This window comes from Alosa pseudoharengus, unplaced genomic scaffold, assembly GCF_046254945.1.
Source record: "Alosa pseudoharengus isolate Yale_2024_CS ecotype anadromous, Long Island Sound unplaced genomic scaffold, YU_APseudo_1.1 YU_APseudo_1.1_scf_12, whole genome shotgun sequence".
NCBI lineage: Eukaryota > Metazoa > Chordata > Actinopteri > Clupeiformes > Clupeidae > Alosa > Alosa pseudoharengus.
The window spans coordinates 27,677,888-27,694,424 of NW_027468587.1; the positions used below are offsets into that span (position 1 = coordinate 27,677,888).

Here is a 16,537-nt window from a genome sequence, read left to right on the forward strand (position 1 = left end):
TAATGGAGAGGGCATGTTGTAGACCCAGTCAGTAGCCTATAGTAGAGCATCACTAAGACCTGTTGATTGTGTGTGTGTGTGTGAGAGAGTGAGAGAGAGGTGACATAAAGGTGTCCCAACCAAATTAAGTGTAGCTCCTCCTAGGTAACGTTATTTGAGCGAACATCAATGGTAATGTGTTAGCAATAGCATAAAATGTGACCTAGCTTGTCAGGTTAGTTTTCCACTCACAATTTTGACCTAATTTGATTTGGACATTAATCTACCCTGATGATGGCTTGAAATTCTGCAATCATAGTTGCGAGTTTTATTGATGAGCATTTGTTTTTAAAAGGACAATCCATGCCGACAAGAGAGCCAGATCCCCTCATCATAAATAAATGCGCATTTTCAAATGCAGTTTTTGTCATTATTTTGTTAAGTTTTACTTGGTTTATAAAATACGGTTTTAAAACTTAAAATGTTGATAAAACTACCGTTTACACCAAACGGTATAAAACTACAGCTGCTGCTGCTGAATCTGGTGTGACCTTTCGTCTGCCCTCGTTAGAGTGTGTCCTGTGGAATGCATGTCGTTTCCCCGTGCGAGCGCGCGCGGTGAATAAACCGAGCTGGACATGTCACCATTACTCAGCATGAATGATTTGATTTCCCAACTCAAGCTTACATCCATAGATAAAGCTGGGTAACAGACTGCCCCAGGTACACAAAGCGAGACGGGTGGTATATGAATAGAACGAATGACATGGCTTCGATCAGTTTCTGATGTCGTTCACCAGTTCCCGGAGAGTCGGAGCGGAGTTCCGACCCTGTGACCCACCGGTACGCGTGGGGGGGTGGGGGTAATGGTGATGGGGTGGAGTCCACACGTGCTCAGTCAGTCTGCCGGTGGAGCAACAGACAGAGCGCGAGCGCTACGCGACTTTTCTCTCAAGGGCAACTTGCAATCAGAAATCAATAGTTAACAACTTTCCAGGTGCGCTTGGACAAAACTACACGACCCGTGTAGAACCACCTCGATATCTGAAGTTTGTTTGGAAACACTACAGGTTTAACGCGCTGCCCTGGAGTCCGTGGACAGACGGAAGATGCACTCTAGTCAGAAGGACACCACCTACACGAAGATCTTCGTCGGTGGGCTGCCGTACCACACCACCGACTCCAGTCTCAGAAAGTACTTCGAGGTGTTCGGAGAGATCGATGAGGCTGTGGTGATCACCGACCGGCAGACGGGAAAGTCCCGGGGCTATGGATTTGTAAGTAGACCAATAATAGTCCTGTCATCTAACATTATTGCCCCAACAAAGGGAGAGGCTTACACGCTGCCAGCTGATATGCCTGAGGGAAAGTTGTATATTATTAGTTGAGAGGGTGATTTCCCGTGTAGTTTGTGTTGGTCAGCGTACTGATAAGTAAACACGCTGTTAGATTGGGTGTCTGGAGAGAGTAAACAGCGTGCTATTGTAGGACAAACTAAGGCGCGTAAACAGCCTTTGGAGTTGAGTAATTGTGGACCGCTGACAGGGCGCTTGATGCCAAAGCCAGTGAGATCGGAGAGCATTTTTAGTAGACGGGTGAGGGGGGCTATTCTAGATAGATAGCAGCGAGTAGCTCTCTCCAGCCTAAAATGAAAACGAATCAAGCATGACCTGTCGCAGCTCATTAATGCCATGCTTTGCAGTCTATATTCTGTGATCTAATCTCTAAACAGTAGTTTTTTGACTTCCGACCCCCAGCAATCTGTTCCAAATGTTCTGTCCACTTGTGTTGTTCTGGGATCCATCTCCCACAAACGGCAGTTCCTCTTGCTGCTCCGACTGTGTGTTGCATTCTGGTTAGACAGGCTTCTCTGTCCCCACTACCACTGGGCACTGCTGGAGGTGCTGTCTGTTGAATGCTTTCTCTGTGTGTGTGTGTGTGTAGGTGACCATGGGTGACCGGTCATCAGCAGACCGGGCCTGTAAGGACCCCAACCCCATCATCGACGGACGCAAGGCCAACGTCAACCTGGCTTACCTGGGGGCCAAGCCTCGGGTCATGCAGTCAGGTAGGGCCCCACACAAACACACACACACACACATTTATATACATCTACACACACACACACCTATACACCTACACACAACTATACACCTGCACCTACACACACGCATATACACATACAGAGCTCCAGTCATATGGAATTCTATATTTTCCTATGGCCTAGTGTGGCTCCTGAGATCTAGCTCAAATGTGTGTGTTGATGGTGCCGTCCACCAATCACAGCTGTTCTTGATGTGTGTGTTGATGGTGCCATCCACCAATCGCAGCTGTTCTTGTTGCAGGGTTCTCATTTGGCGTACCACAGATCCACCCAGCATTCATCCAGAGGCCTTATGGGTAGGTCAATGCACACACTCCCACACACACACACACACACACACATCTTGAATGTATAATCAGTGTAAAGCTGGTGGGTCTGTAGCCGGGGGGGTGGAGGAGGTTGTTGAGTGGACGGCCTGCAGGTCTGAACATCTGATGGTGGATGCCGCGACTGTTGGAATCTCCCTGACCACCCAATCTCCAGCAGAAGCACTGTTCTCTTTGAAACACACACACACACACACACGCACACGCTGTTTATCTCTTTGAAACACACAAACACACACATTGTTCATCTGTTTTTGACAGGGGTCTTGTGTGTGTCAGCTGTGTTATCTGTGTTTTCAGTGTGTGATGTGTGTGTCGTCTTCCTCAGGTGTTGTGGTGTCTATCTCAGATGTGTGTTGTCACTGTGTGTGTGTGTGACGTGCTTGTCAGGTGTGTGATGTGTTGTGTATATCAGATGTATGTCAGATGTATTGTCTTTCTGTGTGTGTGTGTGTGTGTGTGTACTTGTGTATGGGTGTGTTGTCTTCCTCAGGTGTGTGTGTGTATGTGTGTGTTGTCTTCCTCAGGTGTGTGTGTGTGTGTGTGTGTGTGTTGTCTTCCTCAGGTGTGTGTGTACTGTGTAGGCCTGCACGATTCGGGGAAAAATATGAATCACGATTTTTTTTATCTTAGAATTGATATCAATAGTGGGCAGCCGTGGCCTACTGTGGGCAGCTGTGGCCTACTGGTTAGCGCTTCGGACTTGTAACCGGAGAGTTGCCGGTTCGAACCTCGACCAGTAGGCACGGCTGAAGTGCCCTTGAGCAAGGCACCTAACCCCTCACTGCTCCCCGAGCGCCTCTGTTGTTGCATGCAGCTCACTGCGCAGGGATTAGTGTGTGCTTCACCTCACTGTGTGTTCACTGTGTGCTGAGTGTGTTTCACTAATTCACGGATTGGGCAGAGACCAAATTTCCCTCACGGGTTCAAAAGAGTATATATATACTATACTTATTTATATCACGATTCTTTGCCACGGTTTTTTTTTGTCATGAAGTGTAACGTTTATTGCACACATGAACCATGACAAAACAAAACAAATTGGAAGTACGAAACATAGCTTCAATGAATATAGAAAATACTGGCCATTTAAGTACAGTAGGCTACCAAAAATAGTACATATTGGCAATTCCACGCAAAACTGTCACATCTATAACGCCAACACAATGCCATCGTATTTAGTTGGCGTTATGGATGTGACAGTTTTGCATGGAATTGCCCATATAACACATTCAACTAAATATGGGCCTGATACAGGCTCTATCTGAACTCCTTGAGCATGTCTTTACATAATTAAAACATGTCAATCAACATGCTGCAGCTACAGCTTCAGTCTCTAGAGAAATATAGCTTGTCACTTGCCATTTTAAGTACAGTATCAAAATGATTTCTTAGCACACTCTTGAACTGCTTGCCTTAGAGAATTAACATTCAACTGGCCATTCAGTTCGGTTTGAGACTGAGTGGTTGGCTGATTCTCGTCACTAGTACCCAGTGTTTTTGCAGTAGCCTACTCTAGGCTACAGGTTATTTCTTAAAAGTTATTTCTCCTCCACAAGCTCATGTTATCAAACAGGTGCTTTCTCTACGTCCTCCGCAAATTAAGCCACAGGTAGTTCGGTAGAGAAACGTTTGAATAAATAAGCGTTTGCGATTGACAACACGACTGACAACGTTATACTATACTAACTCTGCAAAGTTAACTTGAATGCATCAATTTTGAACAAAGTTGTCTAGGCTACAACCGCGCCAGTTGTAGTCTGCACGAACAGTCCTTGAACAAGCGATGCGGGCTGAAGCAAACCTGTTTGAGGGAGAGTGGTGCAGGGAGAGAATGCATGCTCTATCCTGGGCATGGCACTACAATGAAATAATGTAGGCTATATACTGTAGGCCAATCTATATTTTAAATAAGCAATCACTGCGTGTTGCTATGGAAACAAGGTAATATATATTAGAGATATTGTGAGTAACGCTGGAATGGACTAATTAGGCCTACTGAAATTTGAATTGTAATTCGTTACCTTACTTCGTTACCCAATAAAGTAAAAAGATTATTCTAGCGCGTAACTTTGTAACTCGTTACCCCCAACACGGCTAGTAGGCTACCTGGGTTCAACATCAATTTTGTTTATTTCCTGTCGCACTAGTTCGACGATGCTGCAGCCTCGAAGGCTTTCCGAACTAGGCTACCGCGCTCGCTCCACAAGTGAAACACTCGACTAAAAGGTCCTTTGTCATTGGCTGAGGGTGAAGCCCTGAACTTTGTGAGAACATAGAAGGGAGAGCATTGCAGCGCTGGGGAGCGCTTTAAAACTCAACGAAGAAAGTAGCAGCATTTGTGATGCAGTCGGCTCGTAAAATTAAATGAGAAACAAAGTTATTTAAAAATGAAATGGCGCACAGGGGTGAATCGAGATCGCGATTTTATAACAATTTATCGTGCAGGCCTACTTTTGTGTTCGACGTTGTCTCTCATGTCAGTGTAATGTTCTGCGCTGCAGGTGGACGCGCCGGAGTGGGACTCGCCTGTCTCCAACCTGATTGGCTGTCATCACGTTCATCTCATCTCTCTGTGATCTGATAGGTTGCTGTGATGTTTAACCCCCCTCTCTCTGATCTGATAGGCTGCTGTGATGTTTAACTCATTTCTCTCTGATCTTATTGGCTGTCATGATGTATAACTCATCTCTCTCTAACTTGATAGGCTGGCTTGAGGACTAGCGGAGGGCCGCGTGGTCAGTTGGCCAGAGCCAGCCTGTGTGTGTTTACACACGAGCAACACGGTGATTGGCTGCATGGGTGCTGTTTCAGTGTAAAGATTCGAGTTTCCACTGTGTGTGTGTGTGTGTGTGTGTGTGTGTGTGTGTGTGTGTGTGTGCGCCTGCACGAGTGCGCGTGTGTGTTCCATGTCCTCTGTGAGGGCAGTGGACTGCTGTGTTTGTTGGTTGGACTGCTGTGCTTTGGGAATACACACGCTCCGCTCAGAAGAGAGGAGAGTGGACTTAAGGTGTGGTGGTGATGGTGGAGTGTGTGTGTGTGTGTAGGGAGAGTGTATTGCTCTTTAGAGTGTGACCTCACCTATTCACAGGGTAACATAACTTGATTGTTGCCATGACGACTTGATTGTCGCCATGAAAGTGTTTCATGGAGATTATGAGGCCGTTACCCTGGACCCTCGGATCTCTCCTAGAATAGTAGTGTGTGCGTGTGTGTTTGTGGTGCTCACCCAGTTCAACAGCGCTGCTACTGATGCTCATAGCGGCTACGCTAACCATTCACCGCCACTGACCGCCTGAGTCAACTCTACCTTAACACTCACCTGAGTCACCTCCACCTAACTCTCCCCTGAGCTTAACACTCACCTGAGTCAACTCCACATTAACACTCCCTGAGCCACCTCCACATTAACACTCCCCTGAGCTCAACACTCACCTAAATCAACTCCTCCTTAACACTCACCTGTCAACTCTATTTTAACACTCACCTTAGTAATATGTAGCTCCCCTGAGCTTAACACTCACCTGAGTGACCTCTACCTGAGTCTCTACCTTAACATCATCAGTCCTTAAAGCAGCACTACAGTTTTGGTCTGAAACTAGCAGGCTAGCTACATAAACATGCTAACCCTTTCAAACACCACCCAAAGCTTGCTAACATACTTGCTGGTGACTAGCTGGCAATATAGTGTATATATTGTGCTGTGAAATGTTTTCCACTCATGTTTACGCCGTGTTCCTACCCAGAACACAGAACTACATATCCTGGATGGCTGGTGGAAATGACACGTGTGGAAATGACACGTGTGTTTATCTGTCCCCTCTGAGGACCATATGCCAAAATGATACACATTAATTTGAAGATGATATCACAGTGAAGGATGAATGGATGAAGTGAGAGAGAGAAAAATAGAGATGGATAGAGAGATGAAGAGAGAAGAAACAGGATAGATGTAAAAAGGGATGGAGCAATTGCAGGAGAGAGGGAGAGACAGAGAGAGAGAGAGAGGGGTGGAATTACAGGAGAGAAGAAGAGGTGCCCAAATAGGCCGCCTGGAGCCAGACCTCAGATTTAGCTTCTTTGGACAGTAGCAGCTGCAGTAGACACACACACATACATACACACACACACACGTACACACACACACACACACACACACACACACACACACACTCATACACACAGCCTGTCTTCTGTACCGCTGCACGGGTGACTGATCCCAACAGGCCCACTGACAACAGGTGGGGTACACATGCATACACACACACACACATTCCAAAAGCTCAGAGATTACCCATGTGTTGTGGTGATTTACAAAGCACCTTTATTTAGCCTTGAACTTTAGACAAATCACTGGGTGTCCCAGTGGCGTCCAAGAGCAGGCCAAGAATACCACCGCACAGGACCAGCAGCCTAAGACACACACACACACACACACACACACACATGCAAGCGCGCACACATACACAGAGACACACACACAAACAGGCAGACATTAACAGCAGAACAGAAAGGCCTCACTCGCCAAAACCCATCTTCTTACGTCCAATTTTTGATGAACAGTGTAATCTCTAATGTGTAAAATAGGGTTGCTATCATAAGAGCTTGTAAAGAAAACAAAGAGTTCTTCAAAAGAGCCAATGCAGACTAGCAACTCGCTTTAGCCTACAGTAGGAATGTTTACCGACTTTAGCAGCAGAGCTAAGAGCAATGCAGTGAGGGAGTGTTAGCGCTAGCAGTAGAGCGGAAGGCAGTGTGGCCAAGGGTTAGCAACAGCAATGCAGTAAGACCGTGTAGAGCTGTTAGCATTTAGCCACAGCAGTAGCACTAAGGGCAATGCAGTGAGACAGTGTTGTGTTTTTAGCATTAGCCACAACAGTAGCGCTGAGAGCAATGCAGTGAGGCAGTGTAGAGCTGTTAGCATTTAGCCACAGCAGTAGCACTAAGGGCAATGCCGTGAGACAGTGTTGTGTTTTTAGCATTAGCCACAACAGTAGCGCTGAGAGCAATGCAGTGAGGCAGTGTAGAGCTGTTAGCCTAGCGCTAGGAGAACCACTAAGAGAATCGGTCCTGATTCAAACCTCTGAACGAAGCTGGCAGCTGATCCAGTCAAGTTTGCTACTACCTCTTGCCAGACATGAGAAGTGTGTGTGTGTGTGTGTGTATGGGCCCACATTCACTATGGCGCCCTGCCCGTCCTTCTTGAATGTCGGGGTGACACAAAATAGCCACCCCAGACCCTCATGTCACTCTAGTCCTGTGTGTGTGTGTGTGTGTGTGTGTGTGTGTGGACAGATATAACACTCTAACACCTGTTGTTCTGCATGTTGCTGGGTGGTGACTGTTGAGCTTCCCTCAGTAAGTTCACCACAGTTTGCCCAGATACAAAGAGCCACAGCATTCTCTCTCTGTCCGTAGCTCGATAGCTAGTTCTATCTCTCTTTTCTCTCTTTCTATTTCTCTCTCTGTCTTTCTATTTCTCTGTGTGCTTTTATTTCTGTCTCTCATTCTCTATCTCTGTCTTTCTATTTATCTGTTTCTCTCTTTCTGTCATCCCTTTCCCCCTCTCCCTTTTTCGCCTCCCTGGCAGTTTATTTTTGGTTTATTTCTCAATCAGTGTGGTTCATTGTAACAAACACATGGACAGACACACTCTCACACTAATGGAGCACTAAGGTCTTCTAGTGACCTACACACACTCACACACTAATGGCGCACTAAGGTCTTCTAGTGACCTACACACACTCACACACTAATGGCGCACTAAGGTCTTCAAGCGACCTACACACACTCACACACTAATGGCGCACTAAGGTCTTCTAGTGACACACACACATTCTTCACATTCTCTCTCTCTCTCTTTGATACACACACCCTCTCACAGGCACACACATACTTGTGTTGTTGAGTGGGGACTCGGCTTCTGCTAACCTGGACTGCATTTCCAGAAAGCGTCGTTGAGAAAGTCTTTTGGTAGCCAGCTGGAACGATAGCGGCGCAGTTTGTACGTTAAGTTAAACTCCCTCCCAACACCTTAAGAGATGTGCTAGTAAGAGATGCTAGCACCCATAGGTTTCAGCTCTCTTGCTAGCATGCTAGCACCCATAGGTTTCAGCTCTCTTGCTAGCATGCTAGCACCCATAGGTTTCAGCTCTCTTGCTAGCATGCGCTCCTCCAAATCCGATGGTGCTGCGAGCTGGGGTTTGGAGGCTGGTCAGGTGCAGGGCTGAGCCGTGTGGTCGGTCGGTCACAAGCGCCGTAGACAGAGAAAGCGTTCAGAAGAACCTCCATCATGCCCTGGGGGCGGGACCTCTCAGCTCTGTTCAACACACTTTCTGGAAACACTCCTGTGTGTGTGTGTCTGTGGGTGATTAGGTGGGTCAGTGGATGTGTGTGTGTGTGTGTGTGTGTGTATGTGTGTGATGGTGTGTGTGAGAGTTAGGAGTGTGTGTGTGAGAGAGAGAGAGGAGTGTGTGTGTCAATCTGATTTTGCTATCTGGGTTTGGTGTTTGAGTGAGCTAGTTTGGTGTGTGGTTTTGGTGTTTGAGTGAGCGAGTTTGGCGTGTGGTTTTGGTGTTTAAGTTAGCGAGTTTGGCGTGTGGTTTTGGTGTTTGGTTTTCTGGGGTTTGGTAGTTTGCGGTGTCTTTTTTTGTTTTTGGGCTGTTGGGTAGTTTGCAGTGTTTTACTTGGTTTGGCATTTGGGGTGAATTTGGTTTGGCGTTTGGGGGTGAATTTGGTTATTGTGGCAGTGTAACGCCTGCTTCAGTAATCACCAACACGGAGCCATTGTCTGAGCTAGTGTGTGTGTGTGTGTGTGTGTGTGTGTGTGTGTGTGTGTGTGTGTGTGTGTGTGTGTGTGTGTGTGTGTGTGTGTGTGTGTGTGTGTGTGTGTGTGTGTGTGTGTGTGTGTGTGTGTGTGTGTGTGTGCCCAGGCCCCATAACCCCATCAGCCCAATTGACGTCTCAGGGCTCCAGTGCTGGTGTGTATGTGTGTCCTAGTGTGTTGAAAACAGTGTGTGTGTGTTCTGGCTGCCCTGAGCTGCAGTGCTCCCTGACCTCTGCCCCCCCCCCCCCCTGTGACCTTTGCCCTCTGACCCCGTGCCCTGTGCTCTGCTGCAGGATCCCGGCACACTACGTGTACCCTCAGGCGTTCGTCCAGCCCAGCGTGGTGATCCCTCACGTGCAGCCGCCCGCTGCCAGCCCTGCGGCCGCCGCGTCCCCCTACCTGGACTACACGGGCGCCGCCTACGCCCAGTACTCCGCCGCCGCAAACGCTGCCGCCGCCTACGAGCAGTACCCCTTCGCCGCCTCGCCCGCCGCGGCCAGCTACATGACGTCCGGGGGGTACGGCTACGCCGTCCAGCAGCCCCTGGCCTCACCCGCACCATCTGCTGCCGCGGCAACCGCCGCTGCCTTCAGCCAGTACCAGCCGCAGCAACTGCAGTCGGACCGCATGCAGTGAACACACACACAGAACCACACACCTCTTACATACATGTAAATACACACAGTCAGTGCCAACAGTCACACACACACACACAAACACACACACACACACACATACTGACACAACACACATGCAGACGCACACACACCACAAACTAACAAGTAAACAATAATAGTGAATAATGTAGGAAGGAAAGCTGATTGGCTACCAGTTTTCATCATTATTGGTCTTTAATTATGCAGCATCAGTTATTTAATAGTTATGTGTTTGTTTTCTCCACAGTATTTAATATTTTTTAGTAGGAATTTAATTTATGTATCTCTGAAGATCTCTGTTTTTATTTGTTTCCTGTTGGTCTAGTTTGTTTTGTTTTGTTTTGTTGTTTTGGATCTGAACCCAAGTCTAGATGCTGTGACACTACACCACGCTGTGGCGGTTTATCTGTGTGTGCGTGTGTGTGTGCGCATGCGTGTGTGTGTGCTCGTGTGCACATACCTATGCAACTTGATGGGAGTTCCAGAGACACTTGACGACAGCTTTTCCCTGGCACAGACATCCAATAAACACACACACACACACACACACACACACTCTCATACACTCATACACACAGATATAGACACATATACCGTAGTTCTATAAGGAGCCAGGTCATGCGTGTGTATGTGTGTATGTATGTGTGTGTGTGTGTGTGTAGGGGGGTGGGGGGGGGGGGGGGGGGGGGGGGTAGGGGCAGAGCTCTATAGAATTTCTTTAAATTGTATTATGAAGGCCATTTAGATAGCAGAGCCTCAACTGCTGTCGTTTTATAGAGTGTGTGTGGATAATAGGGCAGATTTTCTAAGTTAGTTTTGTGTTGTGTGTCCCGAAGAGTGCTCAGGTTGGGCATCCCAAGGGTGTTTCACGCCCCCCAGTGGCCAGAAAGAGACATACATAGGGATGGGACAGTCTCATCAGCCTCTCCACCTGACACACACAGACAGGAAGATAAACTCTAGAGAGATTATAGTAGCGTTATAAGTTATTTCATGGAAATTAGGGATTTTACACTGTTTGTCGATTTTATACTTGAACATTTTCTTAAGAGAGAAACGTGTCAAGTGGACGTTTTATTTATCGGACGCACAATGGACTGCATATTCTACTGACACCACTGACAATGTATTTTTACATTCTCATGTTCAGAGGAAATTACCATTTAAGAATGGAATAAAATAAATCTTACAAACAGGAATGGTGTTGTCTCCTTTTAGCATGTAATGAATAGAGACTGTGTGGAATGGAAGCCTGAACTCTTGCTCACCAGACACAAACACACACCCCTGGAGGCTTGCCTGGATGCCTTAACTCCTGCTCATAAGACACACACACCACACCTGTGACATTCTCACAGTCTCAAGATTCAATTGAAGGTTCTAGAACCCTTGCTTTATGACCTAGAATGTCTGCAATCACAACTCCTTTTCATCTTTCTCCCCAAGTTTTTATGTTTTTATTTTTAGTTCTTAGCACACACTTTTGTCTAGAGCAGTAGTTCTCAAACTGGGGGTCGCCAAAAATATTGGAGGGGTCGCGAAATGATTTGCATGATTTTTAAAGGTTTTTAGTCACAGGCTGCCATTGACATGATTCCTTTGATGTTGACATAGCCTACCTATAAGAGAAGACATTTTCTGCTTCTGCTTCCAATGCCCATCTTACAGCATTTCGAAATTCCGCTTGTTAGACAGAAGGGGGTCGCGAGACTTGGCCCATGTTTTTGGGCTGGTCGCCAGACAAAAAGTTTAAGAACCACTGGCCTAGAGCAACTTACAATGGCATAAAACTCTCTAATATTCAAAGCGAAAAATGTGCTGCTGAGTTTGTGTACTAGCCGTACTGCTGAAGTAGGCTAGTCCAGCCTGGTGAGACAGGCCAGGATCTGTCGGGGATGGTAGAGGTTGTGGCATGTGCTTTCAAGATGTATTGCCAAGGGACAGATGATGCGAGCCAGCTTTGGCAGGGTGTGCGTGTATGTTTAGATCAGATAATGTTAAATGCAATGACATTCTACTGCCGTTCCTAAAGTTTCCATGTGTGTTTCCGTGAGCATGATTCAGAATATGATTTAATATCTCTATCTCCGTAGTGGGCCGAGGGCGGCCAAAATAAACCGAAGATAAGAGATAAGAATCTACTGCGCCATCGCCTTTGACGTTTAAGAAATCCGGACAGCCACCGTAGTCTAGAAAATATATATCAAAATCAGTAAACGCACCTAGCGGAGACAGACGCCCTTCAACAATATTGCAATTACTGTTGAAGTGCGTCTGTCTGCGCGGGAGCATAGGCTACGCATGAATTTGACATCATAATGGTCTTGGATTTGAATGGAATTTGAATTTCAGCTCGGACGGGTGTGCGTAAACTGTTTGACGAGTGCGCTCAGGTAAACTGATGGATTCGGAGGAGAGCACCGTGTCGTTACGGCAACAGAACGATCAGCTACGGCAAGAGAATGACTACCTGAAGCTGACGCTGGGTCTGCTGCGGGAGAATCAGACCCTCCGGTCCAAACTTTACGGCACCGACCCGTCCACTGACCACGGCCCGCTAGGTGCGTTTACTATATTTTGAGCGGGTTTGGAGAGTTCATTAATGCAGTAAGCCGCACATTCCGCCAGAGGGCGGTAGATATCTGTGACTGCACAGACGTGGCCCCTCCAAACCCCAGTAGAAATGGATGGTCAAGCTGGAGAAAGTATTGCACAAAAGTCTCCTGTAGCGGCTGGTATGTGTGCTCAGAGAGATGTTAAGGGTTCATGTTCTAATGGGTAACATGCATACACTTCACCCAATCAACACGTTGATTGCTTCAACAGCATGTATGGGAGGGGTGAATTTGATTGTTGAGCTCAGATCTTACAAACTATTCACCATAATTTAAACTTGACCTTTCCTGTGTAGGGCACAATTAGTTAATCGATTAGTTGAAATCAGCAATTACTCAGTTAATCGATTAGTTGAAATCAGCAAATATTTTGGTAATTAGTTAATCAGTTTGTGTCCATTTTTTAGAAAAATGCTTCAACATTCTTTAATTTCAGCTTCTTAAACTTAAAATATTTTCTGATAAGACAATGATGGAAATGCTTGTACGATGTAACCCCCCGCCCCCCCCCCCCCCCTCCAGAAAAGGTGAGTGCTGTGACCTGGGAGGACACGCTGGACGATGGCTGCTTCACCATTGACCCCCTGAAGGCTCCTCACAGGACCTCGTCTCCCTTGGAGACCACCACGGCCAAGAAGTCCGCACTGAGGAGCCCGCACCTGGACAATGACCAGCAGGAGAGCTACCTGCCGCAGGTGAAAGGTCAGAGCTCATGTGGTGGGGGAGTGTGTGTGTGTGTGTGTGTGTGTGTGTGTGTGTGTGTGTGTGTGCGTGCGTGTGTCTGATGGTGGTGTGTGTTTGTGTGTGTGTGATGGTGGTGTGTGTGTGTGTGTGATGGTGGTTGATGGTGGTGTGTGCGTGTGTGATGGTGGTGGTGTGTGTGTGTGTATTGTGAATAGTGAATTGTGAATAGCCTACTGTCATACAGTTAATGGGATACTGTGCAGAGTTGGGAAGTTATGGTAGGCCAATTTGGTTGTTGAGTAGCCTGATGGTACGCACAATTTGTACGGCCGTACATCTGCAGGCGCTCCTGGCTGCTACCAGACATAGGTGTAAGTGTGTGTCTGTAGCTGCCACCTAGGTGTAAGTGTGTGTGTTTGTGTGTCTGTAGCTGCTACCAGACATAGGTGTAAGTCTGTTCTGCGAATATCAAGTGGTTGGGCCGTATATCTGAACAGCATAACCGAACATTTGGAATTCCGCACTTAGCCAGCTCTTACACTGCCCCTCTCCTAGTATTTCCAATGGACATCATGTAAATCATGTGTCTGAACGAAGTGAAGAACAGAGATTCTGTTCATGTGCGTGTTCAACTTGTTCAACCACACAGAGATTCTGTCAGTGCGTCGGTGTCGTTCACACATAATGTCCGCATGTTGGCATCATACCTGAATCACCATTCTACATCACCATCACATCCGTTTGACAAAGATATGCAGATAGTGTGGAGGAGAAGTCTGAAAGCAGCTTGTGTGTGTCTCTCTCTCTGTATGTGTATGTGTATTCATGCGTGCTGTGTGTCTGTATCTGTGTGTTGTTTATCTGTATGTGTGTCTGTATGTTTGTGTGTGTGTATGTGTGTCTGCATGTGTGTTGTGTGTCTATGTGTATGTGTGTCAGTATGTGTGTGTGCATGTGTGTTGTGTGTCTATGTGTATGTGTGTCAGTATGTGTGTGTGCATGTGTGCCTGTTTGTGCGTCTGTGTGTGTGTGTGCATGTGTGTTGTGTGTCTATGTGTATGTGTGTCAGTATGTGTGTGTGCATGTGTGCCTGTTTGTGCGTCTGTGTGTGTGTGTGTATGTGTGACTGCATGTGTGTTGTGTGTCTATGTGTATGTGTGTCAGTATGTGTGTGTGCATGTGTGCCTGTTTGTGCGTCTGTGTGTGTGTGTGCATGTGTGCCTGTTTGTGCGTCTGTGTGTGTGTGTGTGGTCAGACCCAGAGCGGCTGGTCGGTGAGATAGCGTTCCAGCTGGACCGGAGGATTCTGGGTAACGTTTTCCAGGAGCAGCACCGACTCTACGGCTTCACAGTGGCCAACATCCCAGACAAGATTACACAGGTGTGTGTGTGTGTGTGTGGCCAACATCCCCGACAAGATCACACAGGTGTGTGTGTGTGTGTGGCCAACATCCCCGACAAGATCACACAGGTGTGTGTGTGTGTGTGTGTGTGTGTGTGGCCAACATCCCCGACTTGTAACCGGAGGGTTGCCGGTTCGAACCCCGACCAGTAGGAACGGCTGAAGTGCCCTTGAGCAAGGCACCTAACCCCTCACTGCACTGGGATTAGTGTGCTTCACCTCACTGTGTGCTGAGTGTATTTCCCTCACAGGATCAAAAGAGTATATACTTATACTTACTTAACTAGGCAGATGTTTCTTACCTTGACAGCTTTGATATTATTTTTATTAGAAAATAAATAAATGAAATATCTGTGGTATTTCAAATTAAAACTCGATTACTACTTTTGCAAACCACTAGTAAAGATAAACAAATATGTGCCAGGAATCAAGTGTTAAAAGTAGTGTGAATATAGTAGTGGGGATGGCTGTGCCAGGCTAGTAATCTCTACTACACAATGAGGCCTGCTGGTGTTCATTTTGGTCTGGGTCATACAATTCTGTTATATAGCTGACCCAGCCCTGGCCCCCCCATCACAGTCAAGCACCCAGTGAACAGCAGCACTCTATGGAGGTTCTTGAAGTAGTCCCAAACTGTGCCCGCACACATATATTTCTTTTTCAGGGCCAAAATGGCCGACCACAGGGCTCGATAGTATTATACTCTATGGAGTATTAACACCCAAATAGTTAACACGCAGTTTCAGAGAAACTCGGTATAGCTGTAACTCCCGAGCCGTAAAGAACGAGCTGTTACACTCTAACTATGCCCGATCTGTCTATTCTGTTAGAATGTGAAGGAAATAATTCTGTATTCATATTTTATGTGAATAGTTTAATGATTCAAGTCTTTATGACTTGAAAAGGGGGATTTGAAAGTGTTGTGAATCAGCCTCATTTCTGTAAATGTACATACTGTGTAGTTCTTATGGTCATTTGTGATTTTTGTACCCATGTGTACCATGTGTGTGTGTCTTTGGTCTGTATGCAGTGTATCCATTGTTTATCCTTGAATGATTAGAATTCAGTAGGCACTGTCTAGGGACCTCTTGGCTTATCCTCAGGTGTGACTCTCTATTGTATAGACTAGAGAGCAAGGATGGGGGAGCAGACCTCCTATTGTCACCATTTGGCCATGAGCAAGTTGGGGTGTTAAAACAATATGTTGCCAGGCCTTTGAAGCTTAATTAAAGAATAATAAAGCTGACCAGGCCTGATGACACAACAACAAGAGACCACATCCCCACACCTTTACCTTGCATATTCATACTAGTAGGTCACTCCCTCTCTTTGTGTGTAACTTTAAATATGGTCTCTGTTAGTCAGAGAAATACTGAGAACATCTGGTGGAAACCTATGATGGGGTGACCCAGACATGTACCTCTCTCCCTTGAGGGCCACTGGCCCCTCATTGAAAAGAATAAAGCCTGGATCCTGATAGCATCGTCCTGACTGAGTCTGAGAAATATGGTAGTAAAAAATATACTATCAAATGACAGGGTTTATGTGTGTTTATGTGTCTGTGTGTGTGTGTGTGTGTGCTCTCCTGGCAGGTGTGCACCCACCCTGTGAGTGGTAAAGTGGACGAGTCTCTGCGAATGCGTCTGACGGGCCAGTACCATGCGCTGCTCGAGCGGTTGGGCCGTTTTGGCTACAATGCCGGACGCCACGCGTCCTTCGCTGAGTTCATGGTGAACACCTACGGAATCCTGCGGCAGCGGCCGGACCCACGCAGCGCCCTGAACAGTTGCTATGGAAACCCAGCGTCCCTGCAGCGCCTGGTGGTCAACACGGTGCCCTCCACCCTGCTCAAGGACGCCCTGCTGCTGCACACCTGCCTCTGTTACCTGGCCGAGCAGGACGGGAAACCCCTCTTCCTGTGGTAGCCACGCCTCTTCCTGTGGTAG

The 16,537-nt window shown here is 47.0% G+C and overlaps 2 protein-coding genes across 2 annotated transcripts; both read left to right on the plus strand.

The window, feature by feature from the left end:
• The first annotated feature begins 904 nt into the window (after window positions 1-904).
• Window positions 905-9,964, plus strand: rbm24b (RNA binding motif protein 24b). The gene is made up of 4 exons (XM_076280635.1): window positions 905-1,256; window positions 1,924-2,047; window positions 2,325-2,379; window positions 9,529-9,964. Exons 1-4 carry the CDS (start codon window positions 1,089-1,091, stop codon window positions 9,869-9,871), a joined length of 690 nt encoding a protein of 229 aa, XP_076136750.1. The 5' UTR covers window positions 905-1,088; the 3' UTR covers window positions 9,872-9,964.
• Window positions 9,965-12,292: 2,328 nt separating this feature from the next.
• Window positions 12,293-16,516, plus strand: LOC143119648 (speriolin-like protein). Its single transcript, XM_076281266.1, has 4 exons — window positions 12,293-12,452; window positions 13,029-13,208; window positions 14,446-14,570; window positions 16,184-16,516. Exons 1-4 carry the CDS (start codon window positions 12,293-12,295, stop codon window positions 16,514-16,516), a joined length of 798 nt encoding a protein of 265 aa, XP_076137381.1.
• Window positions 16,517-16,537: the final 21 nt, after the last annotated feature.

What these genes read in the sequence shown, in the direction of transcription:
- LOC143119648 (XM_076281266.1), top strand. Translation starts at nt 12,293, where the DNA reads ATGGATTCGGAGGAGAGCACCGTGTCGTTACGGCAACAGAACGATCAG. An exon ending in CACTGACCACGGCCCGCTAG is followed by an intron (nt 12,453 to 13,028) that starts GTGCGTTTACTA and finishes CCCCCCCTCCAG; the next exon opens with AAAAGGTGAGTGCTGTGACC. An exon ending in CTACCTGCCGCAGGTGAAAG is followed by an intron (nt 13,209 to 14,445) that starts GTCAGAGCTCAT and finishes GTGTGTGGTCAG; the next exon opens with ACCCAGAGCGGCTGGTCGGT.
- rbm24b (XM_076280635.1), top strand. Translation starts at nt 1,089, where the DNA reads ATGCACTCTAGTCAGAAGGACACCACCTACACGAAGATCTTCGTCGGT. An exon ending in AGTCCCGGGGCTATGGATTT is followed by an intron (nt 1,257 to 1,923) that starts GTAAGTAGACCA and finishes GTGTGTGTGTAG; the next exon opens with GTGACCATGGGTGACCGGTC. An exon ending in GCCTCGGGTCATGCAGTCAG is followed by an intron (nt 2,048 to 2,324) that starts GTAGGGCCCCAC and finishes TTCTTGTTGCAG; the next exon opens with GGTTCTCATTTGGCGTACCA.